Source organism: Perca fluviatilis, chromosome 16 (genome assembly GCF_010015445.1).
Source record: "Perca fluviatilis chromosome 16, GENO_Pfluv_1.0, whole genome shotgun sequence".
Taxonomy (NCBI): domain Eukaryota; kingdom Metazoa; phylum Chordata; class Actinopteri; order Perciformes; family Percidae; genus Perca; species Perca fluviatilis.
Genome location: NC_053127.1, coordinates 23918985 through 23936781, shown reverse-complemented (window position 1 = coordinate 23936781; position 17797 = coordinate 23918985). Strand labels below are relative to the sequence as shown.

Genomic DNA, 17797 nt, shown 5'->3' with positions numbered 1-17797 from the left:
TATGTGGTTATTTAAAATCTGTAGCTAATCAGTTCCCCAGCTAATTCAGTCCTGTTCTGTTCAGCAGACTGTTGCTTTTACTTGGAAAAAATAAAGTAAACCTTGGGAAGCCCTTCCCGTTCATTTCGGTTGCCAAGTACATTTCTGAGATATTTCTCTGTCTTTTAGTCTTTTGCTTTTGAAATATACTGCTCTATGTTTAGCCTGCATCACACACAGCCTCCCCATCATCTGTGATAGGTCACTTCAGATGGTGGAGGCTTCAGATACTGAAACTTACTAATAACGCAAAGATGCAGAGATTTTTTTTAATTTTTAATTATTTTTTTTTACCTGCTGTCTCAAACTGAGCTGTATTGAAAGGACCGTTTTAAAACGGACAGCACAATAATTAAAAATGGGACCTTTTTTTGTGCTGGTCAAGTAATAATTCTTCAATAAAATAATTCAATGACACTCCTTTTATCTTACACTGACAACCATAAGAACATTTTTAAATTGCTATGAAGCCTACAGTATTGACAGTCTTTGCCTACAGCACTATTTGCATTGTCTTGTTTTTAATCTGCTGTTTCCCATCTTTTTTTTCCTTCCCTAGGCGGTTGACCAAAGAGAATGTGAAACAATCTGGAAGGCAGATTGGAAAACTGAGCCATAGCAATCCCACCATCCTCTTTGATTATGTAAGTGTATTTTGCTGGGATTTTTTTATTCTACTTAAGTTCCATTTTGAATGATGTCAACAAACTCCAAAGACAAATTCATTACAAATGTTGCAGTAGAAAATAAACGGTGTTCTACGGCATATACCAATTATATATATTGCGAGGGAATGGGAGGGCGCAATATAGCATCTGATCTGAGAATTGCTTTTACTTAGTGCTCCGCCTATGTATCATGCATTCATGAATCAAAGTAAAAGCCACTTTGTAAAAACTGATAGATTAGCACTGTATTCCTGCTGCACTAACAAAAGCAATCACAAAGTACCGTGCTGTGAAATATCCTTACACACTTACACTTAAGCATAAGATTTTTCTCTTTAATAGTATTCTTCTTCTTTAAAAAGTGTTAGTCACATGTCTCCCACTGCTCTGTGTTTGTAGTAGCTCTATACAATGCAATTACAATATGGAAGATGCGCAAATGAACATTGTTTAATGTCAAGAATATTTGCACATAAAGTAATACCATGTACCATAATACCAATGTACCATGTTGAGTGGTGGGCACTTTTACTTACTTGATCTGTAGATATTGAAATGTGGATGCACACAGGATGACTTTAACCTATTTTTTTGGCCACTCAGTGGAGTGAACTGGTAGTATCAGGTCAGCTATAATGTTTAGTTGGTGATATTTAACCCCTCCTCTGTATTGTTGTACATCAGATGCTGTCTCAGATCCAGTGGTACGACAACCTAATCGTTCCAGTGGTGGACTCCTTGAAATACCTCACATCCCTCAACTATGATGTCTTGGCCTGTATCCTACACTGTTTCCTGTTTATTCAGTCAGCTAACAACTAGGGATGCACTGAACGTAGAAATTCTGTTTTAAAATAAGAATTTAGCCGATACCGATGTTTTGTTGTTCTTTTGTGACAAAAAAATCTTAATTTAAAAAAATAACTGACCTGTCTTAAAGTCATTCATCTTTTCATTACACTATGTTTAAATGAGCCCACCTAAATAAAGCAAGCAAAAGGAAAGCATCCTTTTAATATATCCTTTCCCATGAAAAATAACTGCTTCAAAAACCTTTTTAGCCTGCTATACAACTAATGTTACCTGCTCAGTGACAATAATCTCTCAGTCCTTACGTTACATAGCCCAAAAACAAAATTTTGTTAAACATAAATTAAATGTAAATGTAAAAGCTATTTCAAAAGCAATACAATATTTATATATTATCCTTTGGGAGTTTAACTGCTTTGTTGAACTTGCACTTGTTGGTGACGGTTTATGTCGCTGATCTTGCTCCGTCAATTTTTGTCTACAACGCAAAGATATTCAGTTTACTGTCAGAGGAGTGAAGAAACTAGAAAATATTTACATTTAGGAAACTGGAATCAGAATTCTTTTTAATCTATTTATTAATAGTTGGCAATTAATTGAAAAGCTGGCAACTAATTGATTCATCTTTGCTGCTCTAGTTGTGTCCTGTCAGTGGCTTCTTCTCCAAACCAGCAGCTGCAGTAGTGCATATGCTAGTGAACTGTTGCCCAAGTCTGACCTAAAAAACAACTACACACAAACATCGGCGAATGCCATCTTATTGGTCGATACCAAGGTTTGCCGGTACCAATGTTCTGCCGATTAATCGCTGCATCCCTACTAACAACATGTGTATGAGTGTGTTGTTGGAAAGAGAAGGGTGTGAGTGTAAAGGAGGCTTCTTTACTTTTTCTATGTTGTTTCACTTAACTTTGTCTTCAGATTGCATCATTGAGGCTCTGGCAAATCCCGAGAAGGAGAAGATGAAACACGATGACACCACCATCTCCTCATGGCTTCAGAGTATGTGGCTTCACAGTTACTGTACAGCAGTTGCAACATTAATTTGCATGCAAAATGAGAGAAACTGTTTGATGTTTTAATGAGTAACTAACATACACCTGTTCATCTTGTCAACCAAGGCCTGGCAAGCCTGTGTGGAGCCGTGTTCAGAAAATACCCAATTGAGTTGGCTGGCCTTCTTCAATATGTCACTAATCAGCTAAAAGCAGGAAAGAGGTAAGCCGCTCCAAATGACAACAGGATGACTGGTTTACAGGATATGCTGAGTCCAAGCACCAGTGGGGCCTTGTTATCACTGCAAATCACATTACAACCTACAGTTATGAGTGACTACACATTATTCTGCAAAATCGGTCTTAAAGGTGCAATATGTAATACTGACAGCTAGTGTTTAAAGTAGTTACTGCAGTACAAATTCAAAATACTGGAAAGAGTCGTTATTATTCTCCAGTTTGACAGTCAGTTATAACTGAAAAAGAACATAAATAAATACTTTAACGTAGATTTTCTTTAGGGCTTTATTATGTGGTATCGGATCGGTGCATAAACTCCAGTACTTCCCGATACCAGCGTTTTAGGCAGTATCGGAGGCGATACCGATACTGGTATCTGTATCGGAACATCTCTATTATTTACCCTGGGTTTGTTACGTCTCTGGTCAAGCAACTGTTAAACATGCCGTGTTTTTTTTAATGTCGGCTAGAATCCATCTCCGTTGATCCCGTTCCTTTGTTTGCTGCTTTCATGTCTGTACTAATGTTACAGCTGTAGCGCGCTTGGTTTATGTTTTTACAGGTATATCTGGCAACCCGGCCTGGCTGTCAAACTGGGCCGTTGATAACAACACACAAACAGAAATTCCGTCCAGCAACGGAAATTTCAAAAGGAAAAAATACTGGCATTAGCATCGTTGTCAGAAAAGATAGTATTTCAGCTTAGCATGTGTCCTTAATATCTGATGATGCATTTATTACAGTAAATATATTACATATTGGACCTTTTTAATACAGTAATCGTTGGGTTTGACACACATTATTTGTCACATTATTCACATTGCCTTGAATATCATTAGGGCAGACAAACACGTTGAAAATAAAACATTTTAAAATCATTTTAAGGAGATGTTGAACATTCTGCAGTTCTATTTTAAAAAGAGCACAATGCATTTTTTTCTTCCATGCCTGACTATTGCTTCACTCCTTATGCGTCTTATGTGTCTAAATGTGCTATTCTTTATACGTCTCTCCTCTCCTGGCAGTTTTGACCTGTTGATCCTGAAAGAGGTGGTGCAGAAAATGGCTGGCATTGAGATCACAGATGAGATGACCTCAGAGCAGTTAGAGGCCATGACCGGAGGGGAGCAACTCAAAGCTGAGGTATATAGACTAAAGTACACTTATCATTCCCTGATGCAGTCTCTTGAGCAAGATATGTATGACTACCTTGAGCAGAGCTGCACTTCAGGTCAGGTAATTTTCATTATGGATGTGACTTTGTCAACAGGGTGGCTACTTCGGCCAGATCAGGAACACTAAGAAGTCATCACAGCGTCTGAAGGATGCGCTGCTGGACCATGAATTGGCCTTGCCTCTGTGTTTACTCATGGCCCAGCAACGAAATGGTGTGGTTTTCTTAGAGGGTGGAGAGAAACACCTTAAACTTGTTGGCCACCTCTATGACCAGGTATGCACCCTCCCTCAATATAATCTAATTGATTTTTTTTTTTTTTTTAGCAGTAAACTGTTGTATGTCCCTGAATTTACACTCTAGATAGCTCCTACAAGATAAATCTCTTTCTCTCTTCTCTGATATTATTATTTATATTCCTGCAGTGTCATGACACGTTGTTGCAGTTTGGTGGCTTTCTGGCCTCCAACCTTAGCACTGAAGACTACATTAAGCGGGTTCCCTCCATTGACATCCTTTGTAACCAGTTCCACACTCCACATGATGCTGCTTTCTTCCTGTCTCGGCCAATGTATGCCCATCAGATTTTGGTGAGTAGACTACTCCGTCAGAACCCCCATATGCATTAAGTCACATTTCTGTTACTGACAGAGATTCTAGTCTGTATAATAAGTACAGTGGTAGGTATACATTTTGCCAGGTGATTCACGCCAGTTAGATTTTTATTTTAGAATTGTGTAATGATGTTTAGACCATTCTGCCTTTTCCCTCTTCTTCCTCATTTTAAAAATGTGAGCTCATGTTTGGCCTTGCTTAACTTTGACTTTCCTACCTAAAATGGAGCAAGTGACAGCAGTTTTCTTCTAAACAGACTGCCTTCAAGTGCCTCAAGGCTGATCCCTTATGTGGAGCAAAAAGTTTAAAAATGTGAAGCCCCATTTTATATTAAAAAAAATTATGTTACTAGGTCATTACTTAATTGTAGCCTCTCTATAACTGAATTTCCAAATTTTATTTCGCCTCACTTTTTGTGCTATTTGTATGAATGTATCACTAAGAACCTATTTCAAATCAAGGGAGGAAAAAAAGTTTTTTTGATTTGGAGAAAATAGAGCCCTTTATGCTCCCTTCACACAGTCCAAGTACGATGAGCTGAAGAAAACAGAGAAAGGCAACCGGCAGCAGCAGAAGGTACACAAGTACGTGGCAGCCTGTGAACAGGTGATGACACCAGTGCATGAGGCTGTAGTGTCCCTCCATCCAGCCAGGGTCTGGGACGATCTTCGCCCTCAGTTCTACGCCACTTTCTGGTCCCTCACCATGTATGACCTGGCCGTTCCACACTCTGCCTACGAGCGTGAGGTCAACAAGCTCAAGGTCCAGATCAAGGCCATTGAGGAGAACCCGGAGATAGTGAGTAGTTGCTCCACAGCTGTTGCTAAACAGCATACACTTCCACCACTCATGACCATTTCAGAATAAACTGAAGCATTTGTGCAGTGTGACTTACAGTAATTGCAGCAGTAGAGTCCCTGTACATTTAGATCACAAAAAGCAGCTAATGCAAAGGAGTGCAAGCCTGATTGTATAAGAGATGTAAAAGAGTACAATTATAGGTTGCTGTTGGTGTTGTGTGTCTTCACAATGTGAATATTTTTCCTTCCAATGTAGCCATTGAATAAGAAAAAGAAGGAAAAGGAACGCTGCACTGCCCTGCAAGAAAAACTGCAGGAGGAGGAGAAGAAACAGCTGGAGCACGTCCAAAGGGTTCTACACCGTCTCAAACTTGAGAAAGACAACTGGTTGTTGGCAAGTAAGTATCCCAACTTACACTATTGATACATCTTACATGTACATTCATCCACAATGCTGTGACTTCTCTGTTGAGAGAAGTAAATAGTGCATCCATTTGATCATGATTGATCTTTGAGAACTTTATAGCATTTCTAGACCAAAACATTTGCATACAGCCACTACATGAATGGAATTAAGCTTTCAGAAGTATATTACAGATTTTCTCTCTCTCACTCACTCTCTCACACACACACACACACACACACACACACACACACACACACACACACACACACACACACACACACACACACACAAGCAAAGAGAAATTCAGTTTCAGTCCAGACACAATACTATGACTGTACTAAAGTCATCATATTGTATAATGTACTAAAGGGGTACATCACGACAAAGCTGATCAGGTCATTGTAATAATCACTGCATCAATAAATCATTTGAGGTAAATCTAATGTATAAATGTTAATTCTGTCTCTGTTACTAATATAACTTTAAATGCTTACTGACAGAATCCACAAAGAACGAAACAATAACAAAGTTCCTGCAGCTCTGTCTGTTCCCTCGCTGCATCTTCTCTTCCATCGACGCTGTGTATTGTGCCCGTTTTGTCGAGCTGGTCCATCAGCAGAAGACACCCAACTTCTGCACCCTCCTGTGCTATGACAGGGTAAGATACTTGTATACAAACATGCTCAGACTCTCATACACTTTAATTAAACTACATTTGAACTGCAGTCTTCTTAAAGCTACAGTGATTTATAAGAAAAAGAATAAACATTAATAATGTGATTAATGAAAGGGGATATTGAAGGCCCTAATTTGGCCCAGTCAGCAGAACAGAAGTAGTAGAAAGTTCCATTAAAATAACACTAAAGTATAAATGTAAGTGTCAAAAATCCACTGGGTGCTTCAACAACCACTCAAGTGCACCATCAAATTAAAGCCTGAATGGGAAGTTTTATAACTGCTGGCCTGTTAAGACCTTTTTTGTAAAATTCAGTCAGACAGACTCCTAAATAAGTGCAGCTTTGAGATATTGAGCATCACATATTCGACGTATCATTTGGCAAAATGTATGCATACCTTTTCCATATGCAATTGGAAATATACTTTGTTATTTAAGCAAATGCACTACATTATGTCACTCTGCAGGTGTTCTCCGCCATCATTTACACTGTGGCCAGCTGTACGGAGAATGAGTCACACCGCTACGGACGCTTCCTCTCCTGCATGCTAGAGACAGTGACCCGTTGGCACAGCGACCGCGCAATCTATGAGAAGGTGCTAAGCTTTTCACATTGATAGAATTTTCTGATGTAAGATGAGCTGGGAATTAATCTGTCTCTTTTTATTGTGTGGTCATAGGAGTGCGTCAATTACCCAGGATTCCTGACCATCTTCAGAGCCACAGGCTTCGATGGCGGGAACAAAGCAGATCAACTGGATTATGAGAACTTCAGGCATGTGGTGCACAAATGGCACTACATGCTGACTAAAGTAAGCCATCCTTCCATATCATTGTTTTTCTTCTTGAAAATTCTGTCTAGATAATGGCAGTCAGAGCTCTGTGGAAGGTGTGTATTTGTCTATGACTATGTCCTCTGTCTCTGCTCCATCCAGGCTTCGGTTCACTGCCTAGAGACAGGAGATTACACCCACATCCGGAATATTCTCATCGTGCTCACCAAGATCCTGCCCTGCTATCCTAAGGTCCTAAACCTGGGCCAAGCGCTGGAGTGCCGTGTCCACAAGATCTGCCTTGAGGAGAAGGACAAGAGGCCAGACCTCTATGCCTTAGCAATGGGGTAACACAGCATTGTGTGCTGTCCAGCTCTTTGTGGAGCATACAGTTAACCTATATTATGGAAATAAATAAATTATAAATAAATATTATTGTGGTAATAAAATGGAAAATGTGGAAAGATGGAGTCCAGAAAAAAGAATAGTATGCATTACCTAAATTTTAATTTTTTTTGTAAATACCTGTTCAGACAACGAGGAGTGGCAAGTGGTAACTGTAACACAGATGCTTGAGCTTTATTTTGACATAGGGATATAAAAAAATTTGCAAGATGGCCAGTGCGTTATATTTTTAGCTCTAGAGTGGACTTGAAAGGCAGTTGGTTTTTCTATATTGTCTGTAATTTGGCCTTTCAGTGTTAATCAAGTGCCTGTTAAAGGATAATCTTGTCCACTGATTCCTAATGCAATATTGAGTCTTTAAGCAACAGTATTTTGCAGTTGCATTGTTTCTCATCTGCTTGATGAGAAACTCATGTATTTCTAAAAACATTCAGGGACAAATCATTATCTTGGTGGAGATCTGTACTTAAGTAGATACTGATCACCATCTATGAGTGTCAGTGGCTATGTTTGTTTATAGTATGCAAAGTACAGAGTATGCAGGTGTTTGTAATTTCAAGCAAATGCTGTGCTGGGCTCAATTACTTAATTTTCCTGTCTCGGTTTTAAAGTTTTGTACAATGTGTGACACTTTTTCCTTTTGAGGTTTTGTCTCTGCCTTGTGCAAACCCTTTATGCGTCTTACAGTTATTCAGGTCGGTTGAAAGGCCAGAAGGTGCATATGGTCCCCGAGAATGAGTTTCACCACAAAGAGCAGCCAGCACGCAGTGCCACACCTGCCAATCAACAGAACGGCCCAGGCAGCACAGGCAAGCCTGCCACCAGCACAAGCAAGACCGAGGAGGGGACGTCAGAGGAAGGTGGTGAGTGATTGGAAGCAGCAAGACTGTTGTACATGAGAATTGTATTTAGTTCACAAGTAAGGAGCCAGATACAATATAGTATTGTACCACATTTAGTTTCGATTTTGTTTTAATCTGTAGTGCCATTGCCACTGCTGAATCATTCTGTTTTTGATTTGTTGTTTTCTTATATCTGATAAATGGGTTTAGGCTTTTTTTGTAGCTGTTGTCTATCCCTAATATTATTCTCCTGAAAATATAAACAATAGGTTCAATGCCATGAAACTTAAACATTGGTGCTACAAATCCTAATATGCTGGTCAGTAATATTAATAAATCCTGTGCTCATACAGTTCTTGGTTTTTTATTATGCAGATCGGGGCAAGGATAAATCTCAGGGGACCACAAAGCCAGTGAACAAAGCCAACAGTGCAGCAGCCAAAGTGACCACCAGCAATGGGAACGGTGCTCTTAACAGGTAGGTATCCCAAGAGCTGCTATGACACAAAGTTATCTCAAACAAAGCTTTAAAAAAAGCATCAAAACTCTGATTAGTGAAATTTTAAAACATTTTTGAATAAAGAATTTTGAAAATGAACAATTCATCCCTTTGCAGCACCAAAGCCATTAAAGAACGAGACGACAAAGAGAAAAGTGGGAAGGAGAAAAAAGAGAAAAAGGAAAAGACACCAGGCAGCACTCCTGAGACCAAGGCGGAGAACCGTCGGGAGAAGCAGAGAGACGAGAGAGCAGGGAAGGAGGAGCGGGTGGCACGTGAGGGTAAGGAGAAGACCCCCAAGGCAGACAGGGAGAAAGTGAAGGCTGAGGAGAAGAGCAGCAAAGACGACAAGGCCAAAGCCGGCAACGGGGAGCCCATGGAGCCGTCTAGGGATCGCGATGCCATCAAGGAGTCCAAGAGCAAGGAGAAAGGAGACAGAGGAGCTGTGGCCGGGTCCCTCAAGTCACCAGTTCCCAGATCGGAGTCAGCCGAATCGGAGAGGGGTACGAGTCTTTCTGGTTTTCTCTTAATACTGCTCTGTCAGTCCACATACACTGTCTATAAAAGTATCCACCCCCTAGGACTTTGTTGGGTTCTTGTTTTACATATTGAATCACATGGATGTAATTAGGATTTAAAAAATCCTGATGATATTTTTATTTTATTTTTTTAAAACACTTTATTTGTACATTTCCAATTATAACATTAAACAATCATATTCTCTATCTTACAAATAATCATAGAAAAACAATCCCAAGAAGACAAAGACAGACCAAACCTAAAATCAACCTGACAGACTTGTCACAGACAACAGACGGACAGGAGATTTAAAAAAAAAAACAAGTGCACCTAACATTTCTTATGACAAGATCGACCAAGGGCAGGTTTAAACATTCAGAGTTCCAGTTCCAGACCAGGTAAATTGTTCACATAATTCATCAGAGGGTCCCAGGTTTTGTGGAATCTGTTGATGGAACCGTTGAGGGTACATCTGATTTATTTATTATTTTCAGTTTAACATTCTGCATAATGTCCCTAATCCAGTGGTGGTGTGATGGAGGAGTAGCAGCCTTCCATTTAAATAAAATCAAGCGTCTAGCTAACAAGGAGGAAAAGGCAATGACCCTCTGTAGATGAACAGGGGGAGCAGATCCCGTTGTATCAGAAAACCAACCGAAAATAGCAACCAAGGGAGAGGGTGAGATGTTATAAGCATGAGCATTAGAGATTACTTCAAAAAAGGATGACCAGAAAGGAACAAGTTTCGGACAAGACGATGATCTGTTATTTTAACACATTTAATTTAATACATCAAAATGAATAGGAGTAGGAATTTTCTCGGCCCTTGCAACAAGTCTGTCAGTCATGAGTGGATAAATGGAAGCTTTTGGTGATGGTTGAATGTGTAGCTCAATTAAACCCAAATTTCCCTCTTCTTGTCTTTACAGATCACAAAAGACGAAAGCTCGACAGTCACTCTTCTCCGTCCCACTCCTCGTCTGTTAAGGTTAGTATGGCTTGAGGATGGCAGTGCCAGTTTCTTCTCTGTCTGCCGGAGTGTTCCCTGCCGTTGCACATTCCAGCAGCCCCGAAGATCACCAAGGAGTGTTGTCGTACATGCAGGCATGACGTCTGGAAATTCCAACCAAATCCATGGGAGTTGGAAAGCATTCCATGGACATCAGCATAATGTTTTGCAGAATTGGGAGAAAACCCCTCAAAGACTTAGCCAAGAGAATATTGTGTATATTGAGTATTTTCATATTGAAATATTTATCTATTTTCATATTAATGAAAGCAGTCAGTGTGCCTTTGGAAGAAATGTTTTTTTTTTTTGAGCATTTCTATATAAATTGAGGATTTTTTGAGAATAATATCCACGTGAAGTGAAATGGCTTGCCAAATCAAGAGCTTGCGCCTTCTCCAATGGCAATTTTTTTTATTTATTTTTTTAACACCGAGAGCTGTGTTTTACTACTTGAAATGGTGTTCCAAGATTATTTTTTTTTTTCCGTTTTTGCAAGCTGAGAAGATATCCTGGTTAAAGTGATGTGAAGTATTTTACTTTCCCCTCAACGTCTGAGTCGGATGGTGTCCAGCAAACCACTCTGCTGTAGGATCGCCTCTGCTGCAGCGGAGTCATCAGTCCCCCTTCTATCTCCGTTTGTTGAAACGGCCTGCATGCCACCTTCACATCACGGTGCATGTCCAGTCAGACCAGCCGGCCCCTACAACGCCATCCCCACAAAGTACCAGCCATCGGCATCAACAGTCGCACTACCTCCTGGCAAGCCACCAGCAACCGAGATCAACGGAGAAAGTGAATGTCACAGTTTTTAATCAGCCAAAAATCCAGAGGAAAGTAAGCCCGCCCCTACAAAGAGAGAGAGTGAGGGAAAGAGTGGGCGAAGCCTGAATCGTCTGGAGCGTTGCCCAAACCTGGAAGCTTGTGATAGGTCTTTATTTTACCCTTCCACCAGAGAAATAGGCTCCCTGTGTCCTATCCATTCCTGAACTGTAAGTGACAGCAACAGTTACCTATGTAGGGATGCAGTCAAGCACATAATAATTGATTGAATTGTCTTGCACACACAGGCACAGGCATACACATTACTTACAGCACTTGCACTTTAGATGTATTGAATACCAGCTGCGCTGTAGGGCTTTTATATGAAGCAGCCTGATATTGCAGACGTGTCTGTAGTCGTATGACGAGCAGTTATTTCATATATGCTCAGGGTTTTCTATTTTAAGTATTGACATTCCAGATGTTGAGCTTATGAACTCACCTTTATGTAATAACCTTGTCAAAGCCTTAGTCCTTGAAGGTCAGAGGTCAAGGGAGAAGTATGCTGTTGGTCCGGCCGGCCCCGACTCCCCACCCCCCACACCCCCACCCCTTCTTCCAACTCTCTACTGCTGTCTGACAACCTCCTTCCAAACCCCCCACCCCCTCCCAGCTCATCTGTCATCTCCATTCATCCCTACAGGACAATAGCAACGAACCCAAGGAGTCCACATCCAAGGTTTGAACTGATTCTGCTACTCGTACCTTCTCTCACATTGTCGGTTTTCTTTGTTAAGGTGCCAAAAATGTGTTCAGCTGCTAACAACAGGAAAGAACTCATTTGAGATGTCTCCATCTCTCCATTTTTTTTTAAATATATTCTCACAGTATGTAATAAGGGTTAGGGGGAAATCGTGAATTTCTTTTGCGACAATTTTAAAAATCAATTCTTTTCCTTAGAATCAATAGTTTCTATTTATTTATTTTTTTACCAATGAATCCCCTAAATAGTTTCTGTTTATACGGTACCGCTGACGGCGACTACAGCATATCCATTTCCAGCAAAACAGACAGAAAGCAGAATGCAATGTACTTCTTTACAAACAAAATAAATGTCAGACTGACTGACGTGATGTGCTTTCTTTTTAGAAAACAGTTGGTTTTTAGAAATGTCTCATATATTGTCTCTAGAAGTTTATTATTCAACTTTTGTTTTTGTTAAAGAAGGAAAAGATATCGCAGTACTTAATACTATTGAATCGCAATACTTCTAGATTCACAATAAATATAAATCGCAATACAAATCGAATCGATACCCATGGATCGTGAAAGAATCGAATTGGGACTAAAGCATATTGTCCCATCCTTAAAGGACAGTAGTAATGGATTCATCCATGCGGCACCAAATTGCAACTAAAACAATGAGCCAAAAAAAGCTAACATGCTCCGTAGGGCTGCAGTTAGGTGATAATCTCTGTGGCGTCTTCACTACAAACAGCCCCTTTCACTTTACGCATAGGCACTTGATTGATTTGTAAGATAAAGAATATTGAGGAGCTTAGCTTTAAGGTTCATCTTTTGGCATATTTTACAGTTAATTTAGACCCAATTTGGAAAAAAAAACACAAAGGTATATCATTAGCACCAAACCGTTGTGGGTCTCTTCGGGTTATGTTCGTCACAACATTGAATCACATCGGATGTAATTAGATTTTTTGACACTGATTAACAAAAAAAGTAAGATACATGTTAACTGACCTAAATTAAGAACAAATCATTTCATTAGTGTTCTCTTCCTTCAAGATGATATTTAGAAGAGGCAGCGATTCTTGCCTTGAGTCTATGTGGATATGTTTGTATCATCTCTGCACATCTGTACACTACTGTTGATCAGTGTCAGTGTAAATGTCTTTGCGGTTCAGTGTTGTATGACTAAAGTCCTAGTGGGTTGAATACTTTGAAAACTGTCGGTAACATTTACAAGGTGACTAAAATGTCTTATTAAAAAAAACCTCAACTCACTGAACTGCATGTGCCTGCTTAGGACCATATTTATTGTTAGACATCACTTATTCCCACATTTTTTGCAAAAAGTAGTATACATGTCCTGTACGGTAACACTTTACTTAAAGTCCCCCTAATAACATAAACTATATAAAGAAATGTTGTTATTACAGATGTGTTGTCATTAATTATCTTTTTATCCACAAGCCTCCACTTTATATTCATTAATAATATTTCCAACAATATTTTAGTTTGTTATAAGCCATTTATGAAATGTCTATATACTGCTCATAAATGCGAAATAGGGGGACTTGAACTAAGGTGTTGCCCACTGTTATGACATATACTATAATAGATTATGGACAACAGTCTTAAAGAATATTATGCGTTATTTTCAGCTTGAGCCATGAGTCAAAGACCATTGTGATATTTGTAAAATATTAGTTTGAAGACATGGAACTGCAGTGAGCGTTATGTTAAAGTTTGTGCTTTAATAGGCTTTATTTTTGCGTCAGTTTATTTGGTAAAGCTTTGTCAGCTTCAACCCCATTGGTTCCTTTTCCAAGTATTACAAATCTCAGTATTAGAAATACTGTAGATATGTGAAATATAAATATAATCAGTCAATATTTGAACTGTTTAGGTCAACATGCAAGTAATTTCAGTAGTTGTTTTGACCCGTGTTACCAAAGTGGGTTATTTATTTGTAACACAATAACTTTGTGTGATAGTAACACTCGATATAAATTAATTAAATTTAATATAAATTAATCAAATATTTGTTTCTCGTTCTGTTCAAATATAATTGTCTTTGCAGCACCACGCCAACTACAATTCAGTTTCCCGGTCCAAGAGCAGAGAGAGAGAGATGGAGAAGAAAGATTCAGACAACACACAAGGCCGATCCAAAGAGAAGAAGGAAGACAAGGATCGGAAAGACAAGAAAAGAGTCAGTATTTATAAAAAAGACCACTGCACATTGTGAAATGGGTTTTGGAAAGGTCATGCTTGTGAATTTATGTATGTGAAGTTTTTTTCGTTTTTATATACCTCTTGTTCTAAAGTTGGCCAGTGTTCATATTAGTTGGACTAAGAGTAGCAACAAGTGATAGGTTCGTTTATTTTCATACATCCTGTGGTCAGGGTTTGCTGTTGCCACCATTAACGTACTGTGTGTTGTGTTTCTCTTTTAGGACCATGCTGTCAATGACCGTGAGGCGAGCCAAGAGTCCAAACGTAAAAAGGATGAGAATGGAACGAGTATGTTCGTTGTTGACAAATCTGAAGTATCCATTCGCCTAGCAAGTACAGTGTAAACACAATATATAAAAACAAACTCAATCTTTTCTTCCCAGATTCCACCAAAAACAGCAAGAGTGCGAGTCCTTCCTGTGACTCCCCGCTTTCAGCTGAAAAAGAGAAGAGCAAAAGATCCAAATCTTCCAGTAAAGAGAAGGCCGAGTCTGTGAAACCTGAGCGAACATCCTCCGGAGGAAAAAAGGTCAACTTAGCTTGTCACCTTCCACCAGTGTCACACGCCGCCCTGATCTGTTTGCATGGCCTTTAATTCAAGAACTTGTTGTCTGCTGATATGTTTTCAATTTATACTTCTTTGTGTTGCTGTGCCACAGGAGTCCAGACACGACAAAGAGAAATCTGAAAAGAAAGAGAAGAGGGACAGCAGCGGAGGAAAGGAAGAGAAAAAGCAATATCCTTAAACGTAGAGTGATGCCTAAATCTAAATTCTGGGTGATCTGTGCCGTTTAGTTTAAATATTTAAAGGTATGGTCTTTCAAAATTGTAGTTTTTTTGACTTCACTGCTTCACCAGATCAGTTGGAGTTACCTGCTTTGGGCTCAGGGATGAAGTAGCTTTTTTTTTTCCGAGGTTTGTCTCTGTTCACTGACAACAACAGATGTTTGTTGACGATCAATAATTCAGTACTTGTCAGCCTTTTAGTCTTCAAATAATTTACCATTTCCCTTAACAATCATACTCATAAATCCTCTGACAAGCACAGATAATGTGCCCTCATCGGTGAAGGTAAGGCACTTTCAACTTCTTTGTAAACGGCTCTCAATACAACATCCCTGTGGTCAGTATTTCATGTACCTTCTCTCCTCTGATCCACAGCAGAACTGGAGAAGCTTTGTTTTTATCTGCAAGACATCTGCAACTTCATCTGTGCTATGTTATTAACCCGTGCTCTCATTTCTGCCTGTGTTGTTTTGCTGTAAAGTCCCCTCCCAAGTGTTGTTAGCTGTAGTTATCTCAACTTACAGATCACCTCATTATTTTTCGGTTTCAGTATACAGTAAACCAGCTGAAATGTTTTTTTTATTATTATTATTCAGTATGGGCACAATGTGCTGCTCTTATCAAAATGTTATTCTAATTAGAAAAGTGGTTACTGTATGAAATGATCTCGTGGTAACAGGGTCATGGATTCAATAATCTCATGCTTGAAACTTTGTATTTTTTGTACGTTGTCAGGCTTAGCTTTTTGCTCATTTCATTGGCGTTAACATGCTTTCCATACTCACTTACCTCATATCCTTTTGAGATACTTAGATACTTTTATTTATTTATCTCCACCTTTTAATCTGAGTAAGACAGTAAACTAGGTTGTGAGGAAAATGATACAAAGGACCAGTTTGTATATTGTGTACAATAATAAAGAGGGTAACATGAAATTCACATCATGTTATTTCTTCTTTTTTTCCGGTGTCCCTTACAGTCCTTTTGTGATTTTTGTGTTAATCAGGTTTTTACATAATTTATAAAAATGCCAGTTCAATCTTGATTCAAATGTAGAATTGTAAAGAAAAATCAGACAAAAAAATGCTGAACCTCTGTACTCCAAATACCACTGTTTCGAAATGATTTTTGGAGATTTTATCTGCTGTACTCAATGAGTGTAAGCTTTTCTTTTTAAAAAAACAAAACAAAAAACAATAAATAATAGTTTTCCTAGTGTGTTACTTTGATATTGTCTCTTACCTTCCTTTCTTTCTTTCCTTCTCCGCAAACAGCTGGTTATCCACGAAATAGTTACTTAGTAGCTGTAGAAACTCTTTGTACCTGTAACGGTTTGGATGGTTTACATTGTCTTAGTTCTTAGTATAGCCTGTTGACCCAGAACACTGAAACACATTTAGCTGATGAGTCTTACAGGCCTAACTCGACAAAAACGTTTATTGTGGATTTAGTTAAATCCAGAAGAAACCCTCTCTTTACTCTAAATCAACTGTTTAATGGTCAAAATGACTTCTGCTGTCTTCACCTTCCTGATGTTCCCTAAGATGATACAGGGGTGACACTTTTTCTTATGGGTCCCAAAGTTTCCTAAAAATGTCTAGAAGTGGACTGTAAGTCACAGAGAAGTTTCTGGGGCGAAAACTTATTTGGTAATTGTAAGGACGATGGACCAATGGATGCCCTTCCAGTTTATTCCAATTAGTTGCTTGCAAAACCTATAGAGTCTTAAGGTCAGTACTCAGCAGGTAAGCATTCAAATGTAAAATGCGTCTATAGGCAAGCATACAATTCGGCAAAGTTTGAGAATAAAGCTTTCTATAATCAATGTTTCTTTTTTTTTATTAATATGCCATTAGGATTTTAGTAGTTTTTGGGAAAAATTCCTCGGAAAATCCGCACCTACTTATAAATTCTCACTCAGAATGTTCCCTGCAAGTTGTACCAAATCACATAGTTCGTTTCAGAAAATGTCTTAGGAAATGATTGGACTTGTATAATAAAGTGTTAACGAACACTATTTTCCTAACGTGGAAACCCATATATGCCATGTGAAGAAATTGATGAAAAGTTAGACATGAGAAAAAGAAAATCACTCTGAAGGGGTTAGGTATCTGCTCTACCTGCAAATGATGCAGGGCAGATCCGGTTACATTTCATTTTGCGCAACCAGCACCAGACTTGCAAAATAAACATTTGTGCTTATGTGCATGTCAAACTTTCATTTTTTTGAATTATTCTACACAGTTTATACTGCAAATCAACAGGCATATCTTTCTGCCATTAACTAACTCCCTTATGTCATGAGTAGCCGTTCCAACCAATTGTCTCCAAAACACCAGGTAACCAGGGCAACGTGGTCATCCTCTTGAGCATAGATATATACTCTTAAGCGTCAGGCAAAAGTGTCGCCTGGAGCTCCGCATTTATTATAACACAGGCGGATGTGACCGTGATGGTCAACACCATGCATTAGCACGTCCGGGTTAAATTCCTAATTTATTAGGGGATCATTACCAGGATTATGTGTATGTAGCAATGTGAAGATCAAACAGCAACTATTTTGTGTAAGTTGTGTGTAAAGTGTAAAACAGTCAACAGAATTAAACTTCAGAAATAAGCAAAGTTGTGACATGCAAAAATATTGGACCACATTGTAAAGTCTACTTTCATTTAACTTATGGCACTACTGTGGTATTTAAGTCCAGGTGGTTCTTGTATGGATCATTGTGATGACAAATAAAGTGATGCACTATTGCACACGTAAAACATGGTGACCACTGGATCTTCACCATGTCCAAAAAAGTGA

General features: G+C 39.0%; 1 protein-coding gene across 3 annotated transcripts in view; it reads left to right on the top strand.

Moving 5' to 3' along the window:
- thoc2 (THO complex 2) overlaps positions 1 to 16218 on the top strand; it is a 28297-nt gene extending 12079 nt beyond the window's left edge. The window contains exons 16-39 of one of the 3 annotated variants that reach the window (XM_039777236.1): positions 599 to 683; positions 1392 to 1485; positions 2439 to 2519; positions 2639 to 2735; positions 3778 to 3895; positions 4023 to 4202; positions 4352 to 4516; positions 5064 to 5339; positions 5598 to 5739; positions 6248 to 6405; positions 6891 to 7019; positions 7104 to 7235; positions 7359 to 7543; positions 8289 to 8464; positions 8819 to 8921; positions 9060 to 9445; positions 10391 to 10449; positions 11933 to 11968; positions 14051 to 14182; positions 14427 to 14493; positions 14589 to 14734; positions 14865 to 14941; positions 15230 to 15276; positions 15370 to 16218. In XM_039777236.1, the coding sequence (XP_039633170.1) occupies positions 599 to 683; positions 1392 to 1485; positions 2439 to 2519; positions 2639 to 2735; positions 3778 to 3895; positions 4023 to 4202; positions 4352 to 4516; positions 5064 to 5339; positions 5598 to 5739; positions 6248 to 6405; positions 6891 to 7019; positions 7104 to 7235; positions 7359 to 7543; positions 8289 to 8464; positions 8819 to 8921; positions 9060 to 9445; positions 10391 to 10449; positions 11933 to 11968; positions 14051 to 14182; positions 14427 to 14493; positions 14589 to 14734; positions 14865 to 14941; positions 15230 to 15257 (3052 nt within the window). In that variant the 3' untranslated portion in view covers positions 15258 to 15276; positions 15370 to 16218. Of the gene's footprint in view, positions 1 to 598; positions 684 to 1391; positions 1486 to 2438; positions 2520 to 2638; positions 2736 to 3777; positions 3896 to 4022; positions 4203 to 4351; positions 4517 to 5063; positions 5340 to 5597; positions 5740 to 6247; positions 6406 to 6890; positions 7020 to 7103; positions 7236 to 7358; positions 7544 to 8288; positions 8465 to 8818; positions 8922 to 9059; positions 9446 to 10390; positions 11460 to 11932; positions 11969 to 14050; positions 14183 to 14426; positions 14494 to 14588; positions 14735 to 14864; positions 14942 to 15229; positions 15277 to 15366 lie in introns of those variants that run through there. The other 2 variants (XM_039777234.1, XR_005636406.1) reach the window with 2 other exon arrangements.
- Positions 16219 to 17797: the final 1579 nt, after the last annotated feature.